General features: G+C 36.8%; 2 protein-coding genes across 7 annotated transcripts in view; one reads left to right on the forward strand and one right to left on the reverse strand.

Moving 5' to 3' along the window:
• Nucleotides 1–389: 389 nt before the first annotated feature.
• CNIH4 (cornichon family member 4) lies at nt 390–8,630 on the reverse strand. Of its 5 annotated transcripts, none has more exons than XM_081942623.1 (5): nt 8,423–8,630; nt 4,881–4,949; nt 2,954–3,066; nt 1,187–1,327; nt 390–785 (listed from the first exon to the last, which is right to left on the reverse strand). In XM_081942623.1, exons 1-5 carry the CDS (start codon nt 8,489–8,491, stop codon nt 758–760), a joined length of 420 nt encoding a protein of 139 aa, XP_081798749.1. In that variant the 5' UTR covers nt 8,492–8,630; the 3' UTR covers nt 390–757. The 5 variants fall into 5 exon arrangements, with proteins under 5 accessions (XP_081798749.1, XP_081798751.1, XP_081798752.1 ...); XM_081942625.1 differs by lacking the exon at nt 8,423–8,630 and adding an exon at nt 8,113–8,181; XM_081942626.1 differs by lacking the exon at nt 8,423–8,630 and adding an exon at nt 8,040–8,084.
• A 261-nt stretch (nt 8,631–8,891) lies between these two features.
• NVL (nuclear VCP like) overlaps nt 8,892–27,868 on the forward strand; it is a 66,960-nt gene continuing 47,983 nt past the window's right edge. For both annotated transcript variants that reach the window (XM_081942613.1, XM_081942614.1), the window contains exons 1-12: nt 8,892–9,104; nt 11,350–11,423; nt 12,045–12,097; nt 12,393–12,483; nt 13,256–13,304; nt 14,854–15,126; nt 16,389–16,515; nt 16,689–16,765; nt 17,894–18,028; nt 18,418–18,519; nt 20,469–20,586; nt 27,178–27,322. In XM_081942613.1, the coding sequence (XP_081798739.1) occupies nt 9,039–9,104; nt 11,350–11,423; nt 12,045–12,097; nt 12,393–12,483; nt 13,256–13,304; nt 14,854–15,126; nt 16,389–16,515; nt 16,689–16,765; nt 17,894–18,028; nt 18,418–18,519; nt 20,469–20,586; nt 27,178–27,322 (1,310 nt within the window). In that variant the 5' untranslated portion in view covers nt 8,892–9,038. The remainder of the gene's footprint in view (nt 9,105–11,349; nt 11,424–12,044; nt 12,098–12,392; nt 12,484–13,255; nt 13,305–14,853; nt 15,127–16,388; nt 16,516–16,688; nt 16,766–17,893; nt 18,029–18,417; nt 18,520–20,468; nt 20,587–27,177; nt 27,323–27,868) is intronic.

Genomic DNA, 27,868 nt, shown 5'->3' on the forward strand with positions numbered 1-27,868 from the left:
TTATGGTACCAAATTTCCAACAGCAAATGAGATTGCAGTTATACTGCACAGCTTCAATTTGGATGTGGTTTACTGCCATTATAATAAAGGCGAACTATGAATACGTACATATATACATATATATCATACAGTCCGTAAAAAATATTTATATTAAAAAGAGGTGTTTGAGAAAGTACTTCATGAAATATTGTAGCAGCTATGTGGGGACCTGAATGTTAGAAGTGAGTGCAACAGTTTAAATTGAAGGAAACTGGTTGCACATATGAAAGGTAACACTGAACTGACAAATGTTTGGCCACTGAACATATTTCAGCCTTCAGTTTAAAAAACACATAAGTGAACCATATTTAAAATGTTGCCTCTAGGAAAGAAAACATTGGTCATTCATCTCTGGTAAGCTTCCTTTTATATGATAAAATCTTCAATGAAATGGTTATAGCTGCTGTTTCACTGTAATAAGTGAATTTGCTCCATTGGGTAACCAGTATTCTTGCAAAAAAATTACATAAGAATTAAATGCAATAAGAAAATGGATTTGAGTAAGAACAAAACAATAGTTGCAAAAACATAGTATTGTAGTTTCTAAAATATTTTATATGTTAAAAATACAGCAAAAATAAGTTTGTTCGAAGAGGAAAAAATATATTGCATGACATCAGTGGTCTGGATTTTCTTGAGAGTTGTTTGTGGCTTCATAGTATTTCAATGGAGTAACATCAATTTGGCAACCATAATACTTCATTTGGCCACTTCATTTTCAGTCATTTATTAAAGACAGGATCATACTATAAAGAGTGAAAAGAAAGACCATGTCAAAAGTTGTAGAGCTTGAAATAAACATGATTGCTGTCTGCAATTTATGTCAGCAAAACTCTGAATGCTTCCGAGGGGACAGAAAAGAGTGTGTTTAACAATTCCAAGATCTATGAAACTACAGTTCCTATTTGAAGTAAAGTGTCATATCAATTAGATTCGTAGTTTAAAATAGGCCCATCAGAGGCAGAAAATGTGGCATAAACAAAGTCAAGTATAGAACAGTTTGGGATATCTACACTGACAACAAATAGCACTGCTTCCACTAAGGCTCTTCCAAAGAGTTAAACCACATTAAAATTATAACATACTATTCTAATAGGAATCTTAAGAATAGCTTTACTAACCTCAGGATGCAAGCCTTGAAACTTACCTGTAAAGATACATGAAGAAACAAAGGAGATGAAAACCAAGCTTTATCATGGCCTCTTTCATGTGTGATTTTAGCTGCCCTCTGTTGTGGATTTCTGTAGGGTCAAATACTCCCATGTTTCCACTGGGAACCATGATATACCTGAAATGGTTTCAAGAAAATTATTTCAGTACCAACTGTGCTCCAGCTTAATGATCTCCATATCAAAAAAGACAAAACATGCAAAAAAAGTGAACTGAATTGGTGGTTGAGTCCTTTTAAACAATACATAACACTTACGGGTTTCAGAAGTGAAACAAAAGAAATAGATCATTTTTTAGCTCCTCCTAGCATTACTCAAGCTTTTGCAACTTCCTTTGTACTCAACATGCATCCCAAAACTGTTTGATACATGTCTGTCAAGCCTCTGAAGCTGTAAATAGCAGGACAGACAAATGCTCTTGTGCAGTGGAGACGCATTATTGGCATTAATCAAAAGACCTTTCAAATCTGATGCAAGCTCATGTTTTCTCCAACAAATATGAATGTCTGAATTTGTCATGTTAAAATTTGCACGCAGCTTTCAATCAATCTTAAATCTTTTAAGGCTTGGCACAGTTTAGAAATGGTGAACTCATTAGCATATAATTTGTTAAAATATTTAACTTATTAAACTTTAAAATTCTACATTTAAATCACTGACATTTTCTATTCAGTGTATTGCATTAGAAATAAATATATGCATAAAAAACTTGAGATACTTAAAACAATATCCTATACTTTTTATTTGCTTACTAAATATAAAAATGACTCGACCCAAAGTCAATTCAAAGCAGAAATATTGCATTTTTCTTCTTCCAGGAAATTTACATCCAAAGAAATTACTAACACCTCGATTTCCTTCAAAAGTGCTATAGCCTCAAGCATTATTATGTAGCTATGTATATGAGACCTTAATGCGTGTTATATGCATCCCAAATTAGAAGTATTGCCAAAATTGAAAAAATAAAAATAAAAATACGTTTATTAGAGGCAAAATTTAAGCCTGGGCTGTAATTTGCAAACAGAAAATCTTAAAAGATAATTCAACTTTCTCCTTTTTTCCTTTAGGTGAAAGCTAAGTTGGTAAAATTCCAAAAGTAGTGGCTTATGGCCTGTGAACATTCAAGATATGTACTTTCTTAGATTTATATCCTGCCTTCCAGAAGCCTTTCATTTTTACATCCAAAACCACCTTATGAACAAGGTTGAGTTGAGAGAGACTGGTCCACAATCTTCCAGTAACTTTTACAGCTAAGAGTAGAGAGGAATCTAAGTATTTCCAGTCCTTGTTCAATGCTTAACCAGTAATTACTACATTATTAGGTATTTTTGCACCAGAAAATATGATTCTTGCTCCTGGCAAAATACAAAACTGATTTTATACTTTCTTCTCAGGATGGGATGAAAAGTAGGTTTTGAGTAAGATCAATTATGCACTAGATTTTCACATGATCCATACTCAAAGTCACTTTTTAAACTTAACACTTTTAACAATATGGAAGTTGTATATGCACATATACTCCTTGGGACAAGGAAAATCTAGTATATTTATTGTTGGTGTCATCCAAAATCCATGCTAAAATCCATTGAGAAAGGAAAAGTAACATTACACTTCTATCACTTCCTGCTGATTTGGCTAGACTAATAAATTATGGAACAAGGCAGAGTTTATAAAAATGCTTGTTTATTAAGAGAGGAAAAAATATGAGCAACATCATGCAATTCTTAAGCCACCAAAGGTCTTACCTGTATATGTTCCATGTTGCCACAGGAAAATTGAGGAGGAAGATGAACCAGTGCAGTGAAATAAGCATTAATACAGTGACAATGGTATGGCCAATCAATTCAGGGATCACCCACTAGAAAGATTTTCAAAACAATTTAAAAAATAAAAATCGTTATAAAGATTCTGCAGGAATCTTCTACCTGCAAGCTGACAAGGGCTGCAAAACTGTTATTTGATTAAAAAGAATCAGTAATTGATTTCTATTGGATGGTTCAGATATAAATTGCAAGTGCAATTTACAAAGCAGAAATTTACAAATTATGGATTACTTTCTAGGATACCATCAGAATATTTGGAATATTTATGAGAACCTGATCGGCTTATCTGATATGATATGCTAATAAGGAATACCGGAAGGCAACAGTCTTGAGTTAAATCCTATATATTCAACACTTCTGAGTAAACCAAAATCCCAGGCTTATATATTTCAACTTAATTTTCAAAATAGCTTTATTTTTCATAATTAAGAATTTTCTGTTCATTAATTTGAATTCTTGCATCAAGATGGTACTACAAAAAAGGTGAGTATATACATTTGATATAAGGTAGCAATAGATTCTAATCCATGGCAGGTTGTTAAATAAAATAGTTTATTAAAAAATTCTTATTCTAGACAACTCAAAGGTGACTGACAATAAACTTGTAAATAAGAATAGGGAAAGGCAAGCACAAAATAATATATTCTGTGAGCAAGCTACATATAAAACACCGGGATCCTGCCAGAGCAGAAGATTACACATAGTAAGCATTCAGCAAAGAAAGGGAAATGTAGGGTATGAAACACCTAAGGAAAAAAATGAGATCGGGGAATAAATACAAGTGTCCCAGGCTATCATGTAAGCAATCCAGATTCTAGTATTAGGCCTCCAAGATTAAGTCTTCCCTACAACAGTAATTCTTATTTTTTGATATTAAGAAAATTATATTAAGGAAGTAATTCTAGGTTCACTGTGGTTCCTCTCTGAATTAACACTACAGGTAGTCCTTGATTTAAGACCAAGGAAAGCAGTTAAGTAGCACCCACTTTTACAACTTTTTGCCATGGTTGTTAAACAACTGCAGTTGTTAAGCAAATCTGGCTTTCCCCATTGACTTTCTTTGTTCGGAATCCAGCTGGGAATGTTGCAAATGGTGATCACATTACCCCAGGACTCTACAATTGTTGTAAGTACATGCCAGTTGCCCAGTGCCCAAATTTTAATCATGACTGTGAGGATGCTGCAACAGTTCTAAGTGCAAGGACAGGTTGCAAGTCACTGTTTTAGTGCCACTTTAATTTAGAACAGTCACTAAACAAATGGTTGTCAATCAAGGACCACTTGTAGAAAGGAGATTATTTTTGAAAACTTTTAAACAGTACAAACAAACTAATGATATAACTTTGAATTACAAGTTCCACAATATTTTGGTAGTGAGGCTGTTGGGTTAATTCAAAATCTCTGAAGAACCTAAGTTAACTACTACTGCTCTAGAAAGACATCTGTCCAAAGCACTATTTAGTGCGTTTATGAATTACATATAATCACAATATACTTTCCAACTATCAGAGTAGTCCTATGCTTGCCAATCCTACTGAGTATAACAGTAGTTACTCTCAGATGGTAATAGAACTACAATTTATATGCCTAGAAATAGGGATTGCCAATGTTCCCCAAAGAACCTATGATTGGGCTACGTTGGTTTGCATATTCTACTTATTAAACAAAACGGGAGTCCTCTGGAGAAAACCAAATATTCCTCAGATGTAACCAATATAGATGCCATTCTCTGGCAACATAACATTTTAATAGTTGAGGCCAAAAATACATATGTAAAAATTTAAAACATTTACTACATTATTGTATTAACATTTTTTGAAAAATAAAGAGAAAAAGAAAAACAACTTACTTTATTTAGTTTTGAGCAGCAAGATCTGGCATTAATGTAGTCACATTCCAAATCTGATAGTGTAATTATCTGATGATCAAGATAAGAACAACTATTCTGTCAGCAATACCCTTGCCCTTTCTAGGTAAGAATTAAATTATTTGGACAAATTGTAAATGGCACCCTAAGGAGATTTTGTACAAAACTCAGCTTAGGACTTCCAGAAGAATGAAAGCATTTTGCAAAAGATATAGACAAAACCAGAATCCATACCCGTTAACTGTGTTAGTGACTTTACCCAATGCCACCCAAGCTCCAAACTATAACTGATCACTCTTGAGTTTCCAAAGCAGCTTGTTTTGTGAGTTTGGTTCTTTATAACCATGTTAAAATTTGAGTAAGTAAGGTAGAACTTCTGCAGGTGCACAAGCAAGTCACTTACTGATTTGATTCAGATGTTGCCCCTCGCCCATTAAGACAGTTTCCTATTATTATCAATAGCAATATTTGAGTTCAATTTCTCCTCCCTCCTTTTTATCATGTATTTATTTTAGTTTATTACAGCTACCCAACTCCAATGGACAGGTATAAAACCAATCTCCCTCATAAAAATGGGGGGGGGGGAGATCTAAAACCACGCAAACTGCCTGGACTAAAAAATCTAAAAATGACACAACTCAAAGGAAACCCCCCACCCCAACATATTAATCCAGACAGATTTTAAGAGCTTTCCAGGCAGAACCTTAAGAAAGGATGCCGTCCTTATCACTGAGAAGCTGCTGTTTCAGAGGATGGGGGCTGCGACTTCCTCAGTCCCCTTACTAGAGGGGAGCTAGAGTACACCCATGCTGCCGGAACATACTTTATCAGCAGAAACAATTGAAGATAAGTAGTTCCTCAGATATGCAGGCTCTATGCCATACAGGGGTTTATAGATAACCATACTTTGATTTGCAGTAGGGAGCCAATTGCCACCTGGCCTGCAGTAAAAAGTTAAAAGATTTGCTTCAAGTTTTAAAGTAACCAGATTTTTTCTAATGTCTGAATTTGGAGAACTTGAGCTATTTAAAATCTAACAAGAACAATTTGAATCCACTGTTTGATACTCATTGTTTAAAATAACATCAGTTGAAAGCAAATCAGAATTCTTAAGGTTTAAAGTTCAGAGCAAAATGTGGACTGGGCAGTCATAAAAAATGTGGCGTAATATGCAGATAGGCTTATCATCCAATTGCATAATGAACTGGTTTTCTGATACATATATACTATCAATCATATATCTATCTATCTATCTATCTATCTATCTATCTATCTATCTATCATCTATCATTTATCTATCTATCTATCATCTATCTATCTATCTATCTATCTATCTATCTATCTATCTCTCTCTCTATATATATATATATCACATCATTAGAATTTTATGTTGAGCAACAGCAGAGATATCCTTTTAAATTTTGGAATATCTTAACACAAGCCACCAACAATAAATATGCTGGATAAGACAAAAGTTGACTGATATAAGACTTATTTAACAGAATAACGGAGCTAGAAGGGATTTTGGAGGTCTTCTATTCTAACCCCCTGATCAAGCCGGAGACTCTGTACCATTTCAGACAAATGGTTTTCCAGTCTCTTCTTAAAAATCTCCAGTGATGGAGCACCCACAATTTCTGGAAGTTATGTCAGGAATGTTTTCCTTACTACTAAATTACTTTAACTAGCATTTCATGTTATCTTTATTTTAACCCTGTCTTAATGTAACTTAGGACTGCATTTATAATATTAGAAAGTAATACTATATTATAGTATTATATAGCATCTATAGCATTACTCCTCACATATGAAATGATGCACACTATATTTTAATATATCAACTTTTGCTACATATACAGTATATTGGTACTGGTATATGATATACATGTTGTCCCCGACTTGCAACAGTTTACTTAGTGTAGTGACCCAAGTTACAACAGCACTGAAAAAATGACTTATGACCATTTTTCACACTTACGACCGTTGCAGCATCCCCATGGTTATTTGATTTACATCTGGATGCTTGATAACTGACTCATATTTATGACACTTGTAATGTTCCGGGATCATGTGATTCCCTTTTGCGACCTTCTGACAAGCAAAGTCAATTTGGAAACCAGATTCATTTAACAGCCATGTTATTAATTTAACTGCAGTGATTCACCTAACAAATGTGGCAAGAAATGTCATAAGATGGGGGCAAAACTCACTTGACAAATTTCTCAGCAGCATAAATTTTAGGCTCAATTGTGGTCATAAGTTGAGGGCTACCTATACACACACACACACACACTCACAAGCAATTTTGTTCCTTTTTAAAGTTTTACAAAATCTTTTAATTCCTAAAGAAACTAGCAAAATTTTATTCATGAAATTAAAACATCTGATGAAGACCCTCTTTCAGAAAATGCAGTCCTCCAACAACAATATAAAGAAGTTTTATACTTTTCAAAATAACTTAAGTGTTTGAAAAGGTATCTAAAGTACATGTCCCTTATATCCAATGTGAAATAGCCACTGAAGTGTATATATAATAGTCAGAATGATAAAAGATCAAAATGTACAGATTTAATTCTAAGCAAACACATCTTATCAGTATTGTGAAACTTCATTGCAATTCTACATATCTTAATCCACATAAATTAATCCACAATCGGGACAACGGATGCCAATTTTTAGAAAGATGCTGTTTCAAGTGGAAAACTAAAAGTATCATCACTGAACAGAATCGACAACAAGCAGTTTTATACTACAAATAATGCATTACGCAATATCCCAATCAGGAGTTTTATGCAAACTTTAAAGACGGGAGGATATTTATTATACATACTGAAAATAAGTCTTACATTTAAGCAGGAACCAGGCTTTTTACCATAACCCAAAAGTTGAATGGTAGATCAAACAATCTAGTGAACAACTTCTCAAAAGAGAATGAAAGCAATTGTCTCTTGCTTCTGCAGCCAATCTAAAAACTGTTCTTGGCTACTGCAACCAACAAGGCTTCCCAAGCTGCTCCTACAAGATCCCGACAGCATGTAATCAACCCCATGCAAAAACACAGCTAGGGGATGGGGATTTATAAAAGACCGGTGCGGTTGTATTTTTGACAATCTAGCTAAGTAAGAAACAGCCACGCCCGACCTGTGCAGGTTCCGGACACAGCGAAAACCTGCTTTTAGAGTCCGTCCTGGCTTGCCGATGGATCCTGCCTCACCTTCACTTGGCCATCATGCCTTCAATCCCTTTCACCCCCACCCGAGACGCCCAACCTTTCTTCCAAGCGCGCCTCCTTAAGGCTCACGCTGCTCGAAAAACCGCTCCTCCCTCGTTTTCCCCAGCCAGCGCTTGTTGCTGCTGGGCCCCCTCACCCTTTACGCCGCCGCCGCCCCTGCCCCAGTCAGACCGCCATTAACGCCCCCGCCTCGGCCGGTCCGCTCAACTGCAGGCCGGAGGAAAGAGCCGATCGCCAGCGCTCTCCGGCTCCCGGACCCCCCCCCCCTCGCCCAAACAAACGAAGAGGATACAAAGTAAACGGAAAGGAAAATCAGGGCGCAGCAATCAATGAGCGAAAATATGAACACCATCGACTCCATCGTGCTGCGGAAACAGCCGCCCTCTCGGCCACCGTAGAGGGCCCCGCCTCTCTAACCCTGTTCGCGGCTGTCGGAGCAGCGTTTCCGCCTCTTCTTTTCGAGTTCCTCAGATTTGCCCCTATTATACATTTATGTGGAAAATATTTCTTCGCACGGCACGCTGGGACTTGAAGTCCCACTTTAGGAGTCTAAAAGAAAGCGCCCGTTCTCTCGATAACCCAAAAATTACTGGTAAAATTGGCAAGAACACTCGAGAGAACTACAAAACATGGACTTCCGTGACTTAGACTCTGTTTTAGGCGTCTAAAAACGTGCCTGTGTAGAAATACGAATGAACTACCTTTTGTTCACCCCCCCCCCCTTCTGTACTGAAACTTAGCATAATAGCTTAGATAATCATAGTCCACCGTTTAGTGGGACAGCCTGGAAAACCTCGCTGTGCCAGTACATTTAGGCTTTTTTAAAGACAGCCTTAGCTGGGGTCCTATTCTAGTCCGGAAAAACTTTTCCTGAAAGAAGGGTGGAATTTTGCACGTGGGAAGCTGCTATGCGGAATCGAGGAGGAAACCATCCTTCTGGAGGGGATCCCAGACTGAAACAGCGAGTTAAACAGGTGATTTCTCCGTTCTTGTTCCGTTCCTAGTTGGCTCTGTTATGATGAGCAGCCGCCCTTATATAAGAGGCCGGTTGCGGTTGAATTCCATCTTCTTTTTCACAGCGGGCTTAGGACACGAAACGAAGAGTCGTGAGTGTAACTGTTAGTTTAATTTATACACCGTCCGACACCCAATGACTGTTGGCGGTTCACAAAAGAATACGAAAAACTATAAAACAATATAGTTATTACAAAAAGGAAGGATGACAACCCACGCACCCATTCATACACATACACACACTCCTCAAAAGGGAGATCATGTCCATCCGAGTCAAAGATTTGGGCAAAGTGCTAGGCCTTAAAGGCTCTCCGAAATACCTATAGGACACACACTCACACACACAAAATCATACCCGCACCGGGTCATCCCAGTGGGCAAACACTGGAACAGAGATGTTCCTCTGGGTGCCCAATACATGGCATTGTTTAATCGAAAGAACCTGAAGCCAACCCTACTGGAAGGAAGCTTAGAGGAGAGAATCCCTTAAGTAAACGAGCCCTATGCTATACAGCAATGGTTCTCAACCTTCCCAATACTGCAACCCTTTAATACAGTTCCTCATGTTGTGGTGACCCCCAACCATAAAATTGGTGTCTCGGTTCCTAAGACCATCGAAAATATGTGTTTTCCAATGGTCTTAGGCGACCCCTGTGAAAGGGTCGTTCGACCCCCGGAGGATCCCCCGGTTGAGATCCTCAAAGGGGTCCCGACCCACAGGTTGAGACCCCCAAAGGGGTCCCGACCCACAGGTTGAGATTACCTATACAGGTAATCTTTGACTTTCGATCATAATGGAGCCCAAAATTTATGTTGGTAAGTGAAACATTTGTTAAGTGAGCTTTACCCCATTTTACAACCTTTCAACAGTTGTTAAGTGAATCTGGCACCCCAAATGACTGCTTGTCAGAAGATGATCGCATGACCCCAGGACACTACAACCATCATAAATATAACCTAGTTGCCAAGCGGCCAAATTCTGATCACATTACCATGGGGATGCTGCAAAGGTTGTAAGTGAAAAACTGTCAAGTCACTTTTTTCAGTACTGTTGTAACATCAAATGGTCATTAAATGGATGGTTGTAAGGAGAGGAGTTTTTGAGGAGAGAAGACAAAGTGTAATATGTAAATACAGATGGTCTTCCTACAGTTGGGACTGGCAACTCCATTGCTAAGTGACATGGTTATTAAATGAGCTATTACATGACCCTGATGGAGTTACAACCTCACTTCTGCCACAGTTGTTAAGCAAGATATCGTATAACCCTGGCTTGCAATTTTACTGCCAGATTTTCTATTGACTCTTTGTCAAAAGTGAGCCATGACCAAGGGACCTGTGACAGTCATAATTGCTCACTGGTTATAAAGCAACCAAATCTAGATTGCCGAGCTCCTTGGAAACAATCAGCAAAACCATTCAATCAGCAGAGTCTCCTCTGCCTTGATTCTTGCACTCTGTTCTTCCTACTCTTCCTTTGTTCACTTGTCTGTCCTGCCAAATTCCACTAGTTTGCTCACTCAGAGAGTTCAGTGATGTGAAAAGAAAGATAAACATCAGTTTGGCCATCCTTCACTAGATTTACAGGTAATTCTCAACGTACGACCAGAATTGAGCCCAGAATTTTGGTTGCTAAGTGAAACATTTGTTAAGTGAGTTTTCACCTATTTTACAACTTTTCTTGCCACAGTTGTTAAGTGAATCACTGCAGTTGGTAAATTAGTAATGGTTGTTAAGTGAAACCAGTTTCCACATTGACTTTGCTTGTCAGAAGGTCACAAAAGGGATCACATGCCCCCTGGAAACTGCAACCATCATAACTATGAATCAGTTGCCAAGCATTTGAATTTTGATCATGTGACTACGGAAATGCTGCAATGGTTGTAAGTGTGAAAAATGGTCATAAGTCACTTTTCATAATGTTGCAAAATTAATATACACTTAATTGTCCATTATTATGGAATGATATCTGAACAAAAACTTGATCTGTTGTGATCAAAATTTGCTAAATAAGAATCTGGTAAATTAAGATTCTACTTTAATCTCTTTGCTTTTAAAAACTAATATAGATAACTACAGTGATGAAGAAATAGATGCCTCTATTTTAAATTGTTCACATACGATTTTATGCTAATACTATTTTTGCATATTGTAAAGGAATTGTATGTATCTTTAAATATACTAACTTAGCTATATTTATTACAGTACCTAAGCAGTAATAAATGTGGCCAGTATGTTAACACTGAAATTCTAGCAGCAGAACTACAAAAAATATATAGGTGAGTAATAAGAGATTTAGTACTTTACATTTTCTTTGAAAGGGGCAGTGGAGTAGTGCATGTATAATAATAAATGGCATAATAATTAAACTTGTAGTAGTATGTGTTTGAACCTCAGGACATAACATTATCCTCTATTACATTATGTGTCTGCAAGAATAAAATCAATGCAGAGATACAAACATAGAGGTAAACATAAGTATACAAAGCACGTAAAAGAATAAATAGCAAGCAAAACAAATTAGAAGCATGAAATAAAAGAAAAGGAAATAACAAAAACTCTAACCCTAATTATTCGATACACCATGTTTATATACTGATTCATGCATGGTATTTTGTTCTTCATACGTTCTTTCAACATAGGATTATTATTAGGCTTAGTCTAAATTCTTCATAAGGAAGCTACAGATTACCAAATCTGGATAATTTACACAGTATAATATATTTATTCTAATATAGAACATATGTATTTGAATGTGTTTACTGGTCTTTTTCTTTACTTTGACATTGGTAATTATGCATTAGGCTATTTTTCTTTATGATGCTTGCACTAGGCTTCTACATTGAAAATGTATACCTTCAAAAAAAATATTCATTGAGGTTTTTAAAATTGATTTTCAGTGCTGATTATGGACGAAGAAAAAGAAATGCCTTTAGAATACAGGTTGAGAAAGGTATGTTTATTAATATTGTATTTGAAGTGTATTTATGTCATGAAAACTAGCTTATGTAAGTAATCTAACGTCTCTTAGCGAATGAAAGAAGGTGTACTTGTATTTGGTCATGTGAGAACCAGCTAGAGATTTAACATTTTACATTGTGGTCTTAATTTAAGAGCAATGTCTTTGAACACTGCAATCTGTCCAGCATTTCTGGCTGTTGGTTTCATTCTGAAACAAAATATAATTTGATTCTTGTTTCACACATGAGCAAGTTATTATTATTTATTTATTTGTATTTTCTTTGTAGTTATTGGGATAATCAAAGATGAGATAAAATCTACAGATTTAGCCACTCTAGAAGATGAATATTTCACAAAGAAAACAAAAAGGGATGAAAAGTAAGTTGCAATCACCACAATTAATAAAATTCCAAATAGCTTTATATCACTTTAAAGATTAACACATTTATTATCGTGTACATCTCGTTAGACACAATCTATTTCATCAAATCCATAGTGACCTTCCAAACAGTTTTTGGTAATTAATCTAGTGCAAATATAGTCCTATACACTTTGCAAACAAATATTATGCAGTTAAAAATACATTCCCTCTCTTCTTTATTTTTATGTAAGCATTGCTATAATTAATTTTTAGCTTTCGAATAACTGGCTATTATTATATATGCACATGTTCTTTCTAATCCTTCATTCAAATAAAGGAAATCCTGATTTGCTTCTAGCTATAGTAACAAAGTATATGAATTAGCAAAAATTCATAGTAAAAAGTTAATATAGAATAGAAATATATAGAACTGAAGGGTGATAATATTTGGAAAAAAGGGAAAAGGATGAATCAAGCTTAATTATAGAAAATTTTCACAGCACTACATTTTAGTAAAAGTTTTAATTTTAATTTAGTAGTATTATTTCTTTGGCATGAAAAACTAGGAAATATTGCAGCTGATCCCTGAAAGAGAAGGATTACACTAATATACTGTCAATAATATGTTGGGGCAAATAAATTGCAACTTTTTGAATAGACCATTTTAAAAAACAGTGCATTCTTCATTCACAAAATGAGTTGATTTAACGGAAATGCATGCAAATGGTATTGCTTTTTTTTAATGACTATATATGAGAAGTTTTATTTTTAATTCTTTCTCTCCAAAAGTGATTCAGAGACCAGCTTGGATACTTCTGATACCGATAGTGAACATCCTGTAAGTATGATTGCTTACATGAGCCATTAGTAATACCAATAATTTGTTTAAAATGTGTATTTATAATTCTGAAGACAAAATAATTTGTTTAAAGTACGTATTTAAAATTCTGAAGACAAATGTATGTACTGGGAGGTTCTTTGTTTTTTTAAAAATCTTAGTCAAGCCAACTGTGGGACTTGCATAACTACAGATAGACCTCAAAACAACAATTGAGCCCAGATTTGGGGCATAAGTCATAGTGGTTGTTAGGGTTAACCCATGTGATCATTTCGCTCAAGAGTCATGATCCTGGGTCTCCCGGCTGTAGTCATTAAGACTACACGAGTCATTAAGTGGAGCATGGGATGCCTCAGAGTGGTGCAGTCCCTGGGAGGGCCATATTTTTTTATTGTTTGTACACCACCCAGAGTTACTGAGAATAAGTGTGCGCCTACATAAATCCTATAAATAAAAATAAAATAATAAAATAAATAATAAAATAATAATAAAATAAAATAAATAAAATAAATAAAATAAATAAAATAAATAAAATAAATAAAATAAATAAAATAAATAAAATAAATAAAATAAATAAAATAATAAATAAAATAATAAATAAAATAAATAAAATAAAATAATAAAATAATAAAATAATAATAAAATGATAAATTAAATAAATTAAATAAATTAAATAAATTAAATAAATTAAATAAATTAAATAAATTAAATAAATTAAATAAATTAAATAAATTAAATAAATTAAATAAATAATTAAATAAATTAAATAAATTAAATGCTTCAGGCTCAGCCCACACAGTGGCGCCTCTCCCCAACTTGCACGTGACCTGCACCAGGCCTCCCGAGGAATCCACCCTCAGGCACCCCCTGTATAACGGTACTCAGTGGCAGCACTAAGGCCTGAAGCAGAGGTCCAGTGCTTGACATCATCCCTAGTGGTATCAGTACTTTGACATTCACAAAGCCTCCTTGGGGAATACTACTTACCTTCAAGCGCAGCTCCAAGTCGCACAAGGCCTTTGTTATTGAAGCAGCTTTGGAGCCTGATTTTATGCAGCTTTTGCAGCCTCTGGAAACTAAGGAGTATGCCACGTTTTGTAAGAATTGGCGAAGAGTTAACACTCCAGAGTTTGCAGTCAGTGTAGCATTATATTGCAGTCAAATGATTCTGAGACTACTTTTAAGCAACATCTGTACTGAATAGTGGAGCTAGGAGAACTCCTCATGCCCTATTAGTGGTGACTTTCAGCACTGGGAATGAGCATCTCAAGAAAGCTCAGACTTCTTTTCTAATTGGGCTTTTCATCATTCACATATTTCTAGGATGTTTTAAATGCAGAGTCTGCTTCTACTTTGTTCCTATTTTTGTTTTTAAATACCTTTGACTTTTTGAATTTTAAATAATGCATTTTAGGAATCATTGTGATTATGTACAACAATATTTGTTGTCTATAATTCATATTCTGTTTATGTTCAACATGATTTTGAGGATATTTATATTTGAAAAAGTCAGTCTACTGTTGACATATGTCCGTCATTTCTCTTTCAGAATTCAAATCACATGAATACCTCTTTGATAACCTTATATCGGAAAGGAAATCCAGATTCTTTACCTTCATCTCCTAAAAATGATTTAATTATGTCTACCAGTACTTCACAAACAGTAGCTAGATCAGATACTGTTTCTTCTCAAGCTCCATCAGTGACCAAAATTTCAGAAGGTGGATGGTTTATTGATAAGACCCCAGGCCCAAAGGAGGAAAACTTTTTTATTGATCTTTGTGCAGAAGAAGACTGTGATAACATTAAGCAGAAAACTGAGGTATTTATCTTAATTTCTCTGTGCCCTTTCTCATTATGCCATCCCAAAAAAACCTCAAGATCAACAATAACTTAAAAAAAATATTTTGGTACCTTGGAAATAAACAGGAGAATATGAACAAATATTGATTTACATATAGACTAATATATTTAAAATGTGGCATTGTAACATTAAAATTAAAATATAGTGAGAGTTACAAAGCTTTAAAAAATTTGATGAAATTGCTTGAAAATCCTTTGTTTCCCCTGTGTCCAAAAAGCGTCAATATGTATGTTAAAACACACACATCAAGAATCGAGTGTTTGAAATAAAATGAAAATGTACCTTTCCAATGTTCTGTAACAATTCTTTTTTTCACCAGCACCCTCTGAGGAAAAGTATGATAAATCTTGATATCTTAATAAATTTGGGGTATTGGTGATAGTAGCCAGAAAAATATGCTTAACATGAAACACATGCCCTACAACTATATTAGTAATATGTTGCGTTTTAATTCAAAATGTGAGAATTAGGATAAATCCGATTCGTTTAATTTCTAGCTCATGGATTGTATCCATCAGCTAAATGATGCCATTTAATAAGTAATCCTTATTAAATATGTTCTGAGCTCTTAGCAAGATTCATAAATTTTTCTGTGTGTTAATTTCATAAGATCAAAGGAGACTGATTCTTTAAAGTTATGTTCCACTGATTTATAAAAACACTGTGTTCAGATCTGTTGCTCTAAATATACTAATGCTACTAAATTATTTCAGTTTCTCATAAAAATGAAATGTTGGCTTTGGAGACACAATTAATTCCTCCAATAGATGTAAAACTACTGAAGCTTCAGTAGCACCAGGATCTAATAATCCATATAATAAAAGCTGAAGTTAAAGAAAATGGCTCGGAAGCTCTCTAAAAGAAATGAAATTTGTTTTTTAAGTTTTACAAGATTTTTAAGAATGGCTTCATTTGAAGAAACTGACTCAGACCAAAAAAATAATAGTCTGAGAGGCCATTTTATCTAAAAATGGATTATCAGATATTTTTAAACTATGGTTATCACTTAATGTGAGCTATTTAAGCAGAGTTTTAAAGATCTATATTTTAAAAAGTAAAATGAATAAGAAGAGGGGAAAGCGTGCCATAAAAAGTGTTAAAGTGCTAGGGCAGTAGCAGAAGCACCTTGTATCTTAGTTTAAAAGGCCATTATATTGACCAGCCTTTGCATTGTATCTTGTTGGATAAAGTATATCAGGAAACGTTTCTTTGTGATCTAGAATGCTGGAAACATTTCTATTTTGGAGACCGCAAGAAAGAAGTCCAAGAACAAAAAATATAAAAGGAGAAAAGTTGAATTTCCTAATGTAGATGAAGAAATAGAGTCAGTTTTGAAGCAGCCGAAAGGTAAGAAGTGGCCTGTTTGTACTTATATGGGAAAATGCAAAGAGGTATTTCACTGTTTGTCAATATAAACTTTGTTCAGCTTAATCTATATGAAGTTTGTGGCTGTTTTCCTTCTGTTTAAAACAACCAATCAGCTGCGGTTGGTGTTTTAATATTTTCTTGTTTTTCTGCAGTTAAATCAAGAGAAATAGAGCTGCAAACTTCCTCAGTGACATTTGAGGATATAGGAGGCAATGATGAGATTTTGAAGGTTAGATTTAACTAATGGCTTTTCTTAAAATTTTCAGCTGAAACATGGTGCAATATAGAAGGCTTTAACCATAAAATGATGAGTGCTGAATGTGTTATGTTGGAAAGCAATTATGATTCTTTGTTAAATGAAATCCAGTTGTCTTAACGAGCCTGCTTAGCTGCCTGTTTTTACCGATTGGAAGGGGCATTGAAACATTTACTCCCTAATTGGACATATTTCTTGATACTGCATTATATATCGTTCATAAATGATATATTTCAAACACATCTTTTGTAGCCTTAAGAACTAGAAACCTGCTAAGTTTCAAAATGAAAGTTACGTTTTTAAGAAATTGTAGGCAGGCTTTAGGATTACAGTTTTGCTTTCCCAACAACTCCGGTGAGAGCATTCTTGTCTGCTGTTTACTTTTGCTGAAATTACTTTGTCAAGCTTCATTGATATATAAACAGTATGAGTATTTGAAAAAAGTAAAATAGGTTAACTTTGTTGAGCGAAACTCTCAAGTCCAATTTAAAAAGCAGAATATGTGTTATTGAGTTCATGAATAAGAGAAGATACTCAGTGTTTCTCACTCTGGATATGCCTGCATCAATAAAGATAAGGAGTTAAGAGCGGCACGGTGGCCTCGAGGTGGAGCTCTCGCTTCACAATCAGGAGGCTGTGAATTCAATCCAAGGTAGCAGCAAAGAGAAAGTATCTGCTGTGAGCTCCGCAAAGGGGTCAGGAAGGGCTCCATTCAGTCACCCTGACTCCACCTTGATGCAAGGGTTAGGTTAAACTGCAACACTTGTAGCAGTTAGCATCTCTTCAGTAAAGCTACAAGCATTCCTTCATTAACCCGATTCCTCTTCGTGCGGTAGTGTTTATCTTTGAAATTGCTAAGGCTGAATTCCACATTCTCTCCAGGATCATTAGAGCTACAACTGTCTTACAACTTGCCCTTATGCAAAACAGGGACAGAAGTTGAGATTAAAAGGCCATTGGCAATGACAGGGGATATCCAGCATAAGCAAGCAACAAATATGTAACTATTTCTCTATATATCCTGATTTGGAATCTAAAAACAGAGCAGCAAACGATAGCAGTCAAATCAATTTTACTGCAACATTGCCATTTTTATTACAGGAGATATGTAAGATGCTGATACATATCCGTCATCCTGAAGTCTACACTCATTTAGGAGCTGTTCCTCCTCGAGGATTTCTTTTGCACGGACCACCAGGGTGTGGGAAGACATTACTAGCACAAGCAATTGCCGGGGTGAGATTGTTAGAACAATTACTTTTCCTGTTCAACTGTTCATTATTTAAAATGTTAAACTTCAGACCTGTTTGTCTTTTTAAAATGCTGCTGCTTCCAGGGACAAATTCTGTCTTCTTCCCTGCATGTCGGGCCCTTTAGAAAGTCACAAGGTTGCAATCTGAGGGCTCTTCTCGGAGAATTTTCCTTGTCTGTGGTATCTTATTGAACAAAGCAGTACCTGCAGGATAACTGTTTGCAAAGTAGATACCTTTCTGATCATTACTTGCTGAACAGAATATGACCCCTGATCCTTTTCCCCCCACTAGTCACTTTTCCTCTGTTTAGTCCGAATCTATGTTGTTACTTAGATTAAATCTCTTTGTTTTCTTCTTTTCTTTTTATTCCAGGAACTTGAATTACCAATACTCAAAGTGGCTGCAACTGAGGTTGTATCTGGAGTGTCTGGTGATTCTGAACAGAAATTAAGGGAGCTCTTTGATCAAGCTGTGGTAAGACCCTTTAAAAACGTATTTTATTACTTCATCCCTCTTCTGGCATCTTCATTATGAGCATTGGCCAAATATGACTATGAGAGAAGAAATTACTAAGCAAGATTTAACATGACTTCATCACTGACATACGATTCCAACTCATGTTTATTCCTTGCCTGTTTCACTTTTGTGTCCCTTGAGTAAGTGAATCCTTCTCAAATAAGGATATAACTGCAGAAGTGAGTTATTATTTTTAACTTCAGCATAAAACTAGGCTCGGATTGCCTGTCATCACCCAATAGCTGTAACCTGACGGTTGGTCACACAGTTTTGGATTTCAGTTTTTAATTTTTTTTAAAATGCTCTTGGATAGAGGTCACTATTTCATTTCATTCAGCTTGCTGTTCTGTAGATGTGAGTCATTTTTTTACACATTGTGTAATCCTCCCAGAGAACATTTTTATTGGATGAATACAAAAATATAATAAATGCCTAGTGAATTGGGTCTGTCTACACATAGACTCTTCGGCACCTGGTGCTTCAGATGTGTGTCAAGCGACAACTCATATAGCACTTAGCAATAGCACTCAGACTTATATACCGCTTCACAGTGATTTACAGCCCTCTCTAAGCGGTTTACAGAGTCAGCATATTGCCCGCAACACTCTGGGTCCTCATTTTACCCACCTTGGAAGGATGGAAGGCTGAGTCAACCTTGAGCTGGTGAAACCCAAACTGCCGAACTACTGGCAGCCGATGATCAGCAGAAGTAGCCTGCAGTACTGCATTCTAACCACTGCATCACAGCAGCTCTTGTATGTCATTATGTCATATCTTTGTGTTGGCTGGAATAAGAGTTTTAATCCAGCTACTTGGGAGAGGCTGAAATATGGCATTTCTTTTTGTCACTTTTTTCCTTTCCTTTTCCTTTAACCAAAATATTGGTTGTTTTGTGTATTTCTTTCTTTTTCCCCCTTTTATTTTTTTCTTTTGGGGAGGATGTCAACAAAGGAGATCCAAGATTGAACCTATTTTATCCCATTTGGGAGAAGGATAGTCAAAACATTAGGCAGTTAACCATCTAGTGTTGTATTCATCTAAGAAAGCTATTTTTGATCATCATCTCTATGCCCCTTAACAAATATATAAAAAGTTCTTGTCCTTCTTTATAAGTAATTTTGTTTATTAGTGAAAAAAGTAATTTATATTGTAGTTAGTCAACCTATACATAACCTATAGGTCCTTTCTTATAGAAGATTTACTCTTGCTCAGCTAGCTAGGTGGCACAGTTGTTGCATAGTTGAGAATATGTTTTATAATATTATGTCATGTATACAAAGTAAAGTATACATGACATACTGTGTAGTATAGTTACAGTATGTTACAGTATAGCATACTGTAAAGTAATAGGACAAAAATACAGAAAAGCGTTTTCCAAAGTGCAGAGATTCATATTTTAACTGTGCTAGACTGCTAAATCATTGATAGATGTCAAGCATTTTTGTCAAAAAAAAAAAGTAATTGCTAACTCCATTATTTCAAATATTTCATCTTGTTTTCAAATTTAAAGGTTCACTGCTCATGGCAAAACTGAATGATTTGATAAAAATTAAGTATAAAGAAGAATTTTGGGTAACCTGGCATGAGCTAGGATAGGGTAAGAATGGCAGAAGGAAAAAAGGAGCACAGAAAGATAGTCTCTTCATGTGCAGAATCCCATTTTCCACACACCTCAAATAGGTATAACATAGAAACATTATGCAGATCTCTTTCTCTAGCGTGGGAAAACAATTGAGGTTTAATATCCAATGCCCACATGATGAAGTGAAAATCTTAGTTCAGATTCTAAAAGTCAGTGTCAACCCAGTGAATGTATATTTTAAAATTATAAAATGAAAACCGTAGCATGCTTCAATTTATATAATTTCTGGGCTTGTACTGATGGAGTATTTGTCTTCTATTTCTAGACCAATGCACCATGCATCCTTTTCATAGATGAAATTGATGCTATCACACCGAAAAGAGAAATAGCTTCAAAGGACATGGAGCGAAGAATTGTAGCCCAGCTTCTGACTTGCATGGATGGTCTGTATTTTAATTCTTTAATGTAAATTGTTATTTTTTAAAAAAAAACTTCAGTCAGGTTTTATTTTGTTTCAAAAATATGTATGCTCCCCTTAGATTGATCTGCTTTTAATTGACATTGACATTTCAACATTTTTCCAGAACGTCTACGGAGATTCTCAGTCATCCAGGTTATGGTTGGCCTAAAGATGCTTTTTTTCCAAGAGGCAACTAGATTTTCTGGTTTTTTCTTTGAAGACGTTTCGCTTCTCATCCAAGAAGTTTCTTCAGCTCTGACTGGATGGTGGAGAATGGAAGAATTTATATTCCTTGCAGACAGCTGGTCATTTGCATTCTTTTAGCGAGTCATTAAGGCCATCTGGAGGCTTATCTGTGTCATCAGGGTCTCCTGAGGGGTGCAAATGGGTGTGGAACTTCTTGGAACTGCTGAAAAGACTGTGTTGTAGACTGGAGATAGATGATGTCATATCCCTCCCCCTCTGCTGAGAGAGGTCTGTTCAATTTTGACATAGATGGCCTCTTTGACCCCTCTTTCAAACCAGTGGTCCTCTCTGTCCAAAATGTGGACTTCGCGACCTTAAAAGAATGGCCTTTGTCTTCTAAATGCAGATGGACTGCTAAATCCAGTCTTGTTGGATTTGTTCTCCTATGTTGTACCATACATTTATGAAGTGGTTGTTTTGTTTTCCCAATGTAACAGTTCCAAGAAAGTTCCATACCCATTTGCACCACTCAGGTGACCCTGATGTCACAGGTAAACTTCCAGGTGGCCTTAACAACTCACTAAAAGAATGCAAATGACCAGCTGTCTGCAAGGGGTATAAACCCTTCCATTTTTCACCATCCAGTCAGAGATGAAGCTTCTTGGATGAGAAGTGAAATGTCTTCAAAGAAAAACCAGAAAGTCTAGTTGCCTCTTGAAAAAGCACCTTTGGGACATTTTGTCAGAAGATCACTCATAGATTTCTGAGTTTCAGATATCTTTGAGTAACAACGCATTCAGAGGGTCATTTGTTTATTGATTTGTTTTACAACCTATTATTTTGCCTCAGCGAGTCCAAATGGTACAAAGGTTTGGTAGCACCTTAAAAAATAATTAATGTATTGCACTGGAAACTTTCGCATGACATAGTGTAGTTTGTTAATCCAACACAGAAGCAAACATTTGTGTATTTATACTATTCATCTGTATTCAAAGGATTTTTTTTTAAAGGCTAAAAACAAATACAAACTAATGTGAAGGATGGGCGGAAAAAGAAATCACAGAGAAAGCTAACAGTGCAAGGAAAGGTGGGGGGGGGGAAGGAAAAAGAAATAGAATAGAAAGAAAAAAGATGCAAAGTAGCTTTCGATCTTCACAGCATTAATTTTACTTTGGCCTATTTATGAATGTTTTCCCATAATTTTATAATTTGTATCATTTAACAAATATATACTAATATTTAAATATTTCTCATATTTTATAATACTGCATACAGATGTAGAAACTCCATAGGAACTCAAATTGATGATTAATAGAACTGTATTATATCTATGCAGCCTCTATACTTAAAAGAATAAATGCAAAATCTGATCATGTGTAAGAAATTAAAATATCAAACTAATATTCTTATAAAAACTGAAAAGTGCCCTAAATTCCCAAAGAAATAGAAAAAACTTAATGATTTCTTGTTGAAATACCTCTGTAATTCAACTTTCTTATAGAGTGCTCCTGGGGGCTCTAGGGGGCGCAAAATTGAGCAAGAAACGGCCCATTTTTTGCTTATTTTTGCCGTCCCCAGCCTCCAGGAGCATTCTGAAAGCCTCCTAAAAGCTATGCATGGCCATTTTGGTTAAGGGGGTTGGGTTTCAGGCGGCAAAAAATACTGTAGTCAGTGTATAAAGCGCACCCAGATTTTCAGCCTCTTTTTTGAGGGAAAAAGGTGCATCTTATATTCTGAAAAATACGGTAATTGTTTTCTCCTCAGTTTGATACTAAGTAAATAATTTGTTTATCCAAAATATTATGACTGGTTTGAGTTATGGTCTTGTGAGCTTGTAATCGGTCTTATTACTTAGTTATATTTTCTTAAAATGCTTCTTAAGCTGAGCTGGCTCAGCAGATAGTGACACAGTTCAAATGTTTGACTGTTTGAGTTTAGCTGCCATGCCAATAGCTTGTTAAAAACAAGATAATATATCATAAAAAATTAATTACCCAATGATCAAAGTCTTTATTTAAGGAGTCCGATGGGAATTATTATACATTCTCTTTTTTTTCTTCTGTTTCAAATTTCAATAAATTTTTTTTAGCAATTACCTGTACATAATTTGTAATTTAGCAATTACATATTCATAATTTGTACTTTAGCAATTAGTTAAAGGTAAAGGTTCCACTCCCACATAATGTGCTAATCGTTCGCAAATCTAGGGGGCGGTGCTCATCTTCGTTTCAAAGCCGAAGAGCCATCGCTGTCCGAAGACATCTCCATGGTCATTTGGCCAACATGACTAAACGCCAATGGCATACTTTAGCAATTACATGTTCAAAATTTCATAATTTGGTGGGAAGGTAACAGCGTTCTATGGGCCTTCGGCATTTAGTCACATGATCATGGAGACATCTTTGGACAGTGGTGGCTCTTTGGCTTTGAAAGGGAGATGAGTACTGCCCCCTAGAGTCGGGAACAACTAGCACAGCGATGGCGAATCTTTTTTGGCTCATGTGCCATAAGTGGGGGGAGTGCAGGGGGGTAGTGTGCAGGCGTGCCGCACCTATAATGCAATGTGCAACCTCCCCAGTGCTCATGCGCGCACTACAGGCGCGACCCCCCATTTTTTGCATGCTTTTTTGCCCTCCCCAGGCTCCAGAGGCTTTATAGGAGCTTGGGGAGGGCGAAAACAGCCTCCCCCGGAAGCCCTCCGGAGGCTTGAGGGATCTTCAGGACGCTTCCCTCAAGCCTTCGGAGCGCTCAAAACGAACCTCCGAGCAAACAGGAAAATGAACCTCCGAGCAAACCATAAGTGACTTCTGGTTTGCTCAGAGGGTCGTTTTGAGCGCTCCAAAAGCTTGAGGGACCTTCATGAGCTTCCCTGAAGCCTCCGGAGCAGTCAAAACGACCCTCCGAGCAAACTGGAAGTCCATTCCTGAACTTCCGGTTTTCCCGCAGGGCTGGTTTTTTGCGCTCCGGAGGCTTCAGGGAAGCTCATCAAGCCTCCGGAGGGCCTCCGGCGGGGCGGGGGAAGCTCTTTTCACCCTCCCCAGGCTCCTATAAAGCCTCTGGAGCCTGGGGAGGGCGAAAAAAGGCTTTAAAAAAAGGGTGAACTCAGCTGGCCAGCGTGCATATGCGCGGTGGCCAGGTGACAGGGCAGCACCTTGCTTGCCCTGACAAATGGCTCCGCGTGCCACCTGTGGCATGCGTGCCATAGGTTCGCCATCACTGGACTAGCACATATGTGCGAGAGGAACTTTGATCTTTACCTAATTTTAAACTCAGTCTTACAATGTTCAAAACCATAAAATCTTTTGTCTACTCTAAATCTCTCTAATAACTAAATAAGAAAAAGATTGACAATGATCTCCCTCTGCCACCTGTTATTTTCTGATTTATATTTTATATTACCCTTGACATAATTCTTTCACAATAAGTTAGCCATTTATGTTTACCTATTATTTTCTCATCTATAAATGTTTCTTCTGCTGATAGCCATAAAAGTATTTTCAGGCAGAACCTGGGTTTGTATCTGTTCCATATTCTCAATAGGGTGCATCTAACATAATTATTTTAAAATCCACATTAACCTTAACTTGTGTTGTGCCACAAATATTCATGCCACACAATTTTCAAGTTGTGCCCTTCTAACGCCAAGAGCCTTTTACTTCTCAGGAGCATCCACGCTTTCATTTAAGCCAAACAGCAAGCTGCAAAATACAATTTCAAATCAGTAGATCTCACCTTCTCATTTCCTTTGCATCTTATAATACCTAGAATAGTTATGAGTCACATTCCTATTGCCAGCTACCTACGATTAATAAATCTTGTGAAAACACATTTTTTCTATTGTCTTTTGGTGTGGTCATGAACTTCTTTAAAACATGATAATAATCATGTTTAATCATCATCATCAATAATCATCTTTGCTAAAAAGTGAAGCATCACTCACTTTCTATTGTTCTCAATATGTTCCTCCTGGTTTTTTTTTACTGCTTGTACTTTTCAAGCTTTTTTGCAACATCATACATACATTTAAACAAATAAAGAGAGTCATTTTGGGCTAGTGGTTAAGACAGCAGGCTAAAAACCAAGGGATTGTGAATTTTAATTCCACTTTAGCCATAGATGTTGGCTGGGTGGCTAGTTAACTCTTGCTCAGTCTAAAATATCAGGGTCAGTTAAGAAACTTGAGAGTCTATTCCTGTTATAGTCAATGGATCAGCACTTGGATGAGTCAAAAGAAGCACACCTTGCAGTTCCAGGAAAATGCAGGGAATTTTTTTTTAAAAAAATGTATTTAAACAAATGATATTTAGGAAGTTTTGGTATGTTAATAATTAAACAAAATATTTCACTTTATTTATTGGCAATCCTATATTATCACAGGATTCATCAAGTCACAACCATATCAAGCCCCCGACCTATTGTAATTCACAAAGCACCCCAAAAATGTGCCATTACAATGATAGCAAAACTGGCAATGGGTAGTTTTGTTTATTTATTAAATTGACTACTGTAACCGGCCACGCGTTGCTGCGGCCCAGTCTGGTTAAATGGAAAAGAAAGAAAAGAGAAAATGTAAGTCCCTTGGCAGAGGTGGCCCCCGCATGGAAGTGAGCCACAGTGGCCCCTACAACAGCCACCATGGAGGACGCTCCCACAAGCCCCAGCCTGGGCTAGCTGAGGAGGAGGAGGAGGCCGCCGTCCCTGACCCGGCTTCCCTCAGTGGTGGCGGCGAGAGGAGGTGGCCGGCGTCCCGCTGCCACCCCATCGGAGCCGCCTTGACGAGGCCGTAGCTGGCTCTCTGTGAGGGGGGTGGAGAGTGACGCTCCACCTCCTCTGGAGCTCCACTGGGCTGGGTGGGGGGAGGCTGGCTTAAGGGTGAGAGGAGGCGGCCGAGGGATGGGGCAGGCGCCGCCCCGGCGCAGACAGCAAAGGCCTGGCGGGAGGGGAGGAGAGAGAGGGGAGGAGAAGGCCGAAAGGCTTCAGCTCCCCTTGGTGGAAATGGCGAAGCTCATCAGAGGACGGGCAGAAAGGGGAAAGGGTGCAGCCGCAGCCCAGCCACAAATATAAAGGGACGGTTGGGACGAAGTTGGAGAGAGGCCGAACTGTTCCGAATATATTATATTCAGGAAATGAACACTATGGTATGGGGTGTGTTGCTTTTACGTCCAGCAGATGGCGTTGGTTTTCAAAAAAGCATGTTTTTACAAAAAAACATGTTTTTACCTGTCACATCTGTGTGACAGCTATATAATATACGTATATAAAAACGTGTGCGTAGTCGAATGCAACATTGTGTCAAAATATCAAAGCAATCGGTGAAGAACTTTCAGAGATTTGAGATTTTGAACAAACAAACATTACATTTTTATTTATATAGATTTTCTGTCCAATGTGCCACAAGATGATTTTTTTTTAGTATTTTTAGGCTTAGGTATTAGAGATTTAAACCCCAGCCAGAAGAAGTGTGGGAAGGAAGCGATTATAAACTAAACAGATGGCAGGTGATGAGGGAAAAATCAAAGATCAAAGATTTGACTAGAAAATAATTGGCCAGGCAAAACCAAGAGACAGAATTGCCATCAAGGCCTTCCTTACCTCTAGAATTGGAACCTAGAGAGGAGTATACATAGAATGGTGCATGCAGATATTAAGTTTGCATTATAATCTGCAAATATATGCTTAGAGGCTGAAAGTTGTTAAAACACCAGTTTGTTGATAGAGAAGGAGGGAGACGTTTAGAGGAGGAGGGAGGTGTTGTTTATACAATTAACTTACTGTAAATCATATTTGAAAAGCTTAGCTAATAATAAAACTTTCCGGGTGTTACCAAAAACTTGGATCAAATAGGAAAAAACCCTCAACTGTTCATTCAGATCAAGATCCCTGAGGCCGTATGCAGGCATGCTGTGATTGATTGATGCAAATGCCTGTATTTTAAACTTTGTCCAACACTATGTTTATTTATTTTTACACATCGGAGAGCAATAGTACATGCATTACTCAGAATTAGCATTTATATTGAAATGTCTACCTTCTTGAGTGCCATCTGAATAGTTTTACTATTACTACCCTGTTTCCCCCAAAATAAGACCTCCCCGGATAATAAGCCCAATTGGGCTTTTGAGCGCATGCGCTAAAATAAGCCCTCACCCCGAAAATAAGCCCTCCTCAAAAATATTGCAACACAGCAGCAGCCATGAAGTGACCATGCTTGCCACCTCCTGCACCTCAAAAATAATAAGACCTCCCCAAAAATAAGGCCAACTTCTTATTTCGGATGTCAAAAGAAAATAAGGACCTGTCTTGTTTTCAGGGAAACATGGTATAGTTTTGGTAACCCAACATCAGCTGTTTCATTACTAGCCGTTCACTTCTTTGCTTCCTCTTTCAGACATGAATACATTGACCACTGCACCTCAGGTCCTTGTCATTGGAGCAACCAACAGGCCAGATTCACTGGACCCAGCCCTGAGACGTGCAGGAAGATTTGACCGAGAAATTTGTTTGGGGATTCCAGATGAAGCAGCAAGAGAAAAGTCTGTCAGACTTCTTTTTATTTAATAAAGTCATTTGAAGTCCTAGAATTCTCTTGGATAGATTTTTAACTAGGGAAGATTAGACGACTTAACTATTGCTTGAGTAGTAAATACTGTTGCCGTTTAATACTCCTGGAAACGATGTAGCTGCCTGTTATATGCAGTAGATTTGAAAGTCATAATTGGCGTTTGCATAGCCAGCAGCAACATCTTCAATAAATTGACAGACTGAACAGCAATACAAAATGGAAGATTTTATTTACATTGGGTAGGCTTATGTGGGTCCCTTTATCTCTCTCAAAAATGTATTTCTTTTATATTCCAAAAAGTGAAAAGATTTGAACTTAGTTGACTCTCTCCTTCCCAGAGTCTGTTCTTTTGCCATCTAGTAGTTGCAATAATGTGTGTTTTTTTTTGGGGGGGGGGGGGAGCTTACTATTGATTGGAAAATGAAGTTTCCGTATCTGTCATCCTAAAGAACAGGTAGCACATTTCATCTTGAGCATTAAGTTAACATGAGCATTTGATTACTAACAGTTTTTTTCC

Source organism: Natrix helvetica (assembly GCF_964273705.1).
Source record: "Natrix helvetica genome assembly, chromosome: 2".
Classification (NCBI taxonomy): Eukaryota; Metazoa; Chordata; class Lepidosauria; order Squamata; family Natricidae; genus Natrix; species Natrix helvetica.

Bases quoted from the DNA above. Each gene is read 5' to 3' on its own strand.
- CNIH4 (XM_081942623.1), bottom strand. From the start codon at position 8,491: ATGGAGTCGATGGTGTTCATATTTTCGCTCATTGATTGCTGCGCCCTG. The intron at 4,950-8,422 runs GTATCCTCTTCG...CTTGATCATCAG, and splicing joins TTTTCCTTTCCGTTTACTTT to ATAATTACACTATCAGATTT. The intron at 3,067-4,880 runs GTAAGTTGTTTT...AAATCTTTCTAG, and splicing joins GCTGCTCAAAACTAAATAAA to TGGGTGATCCCTGAATTGAT.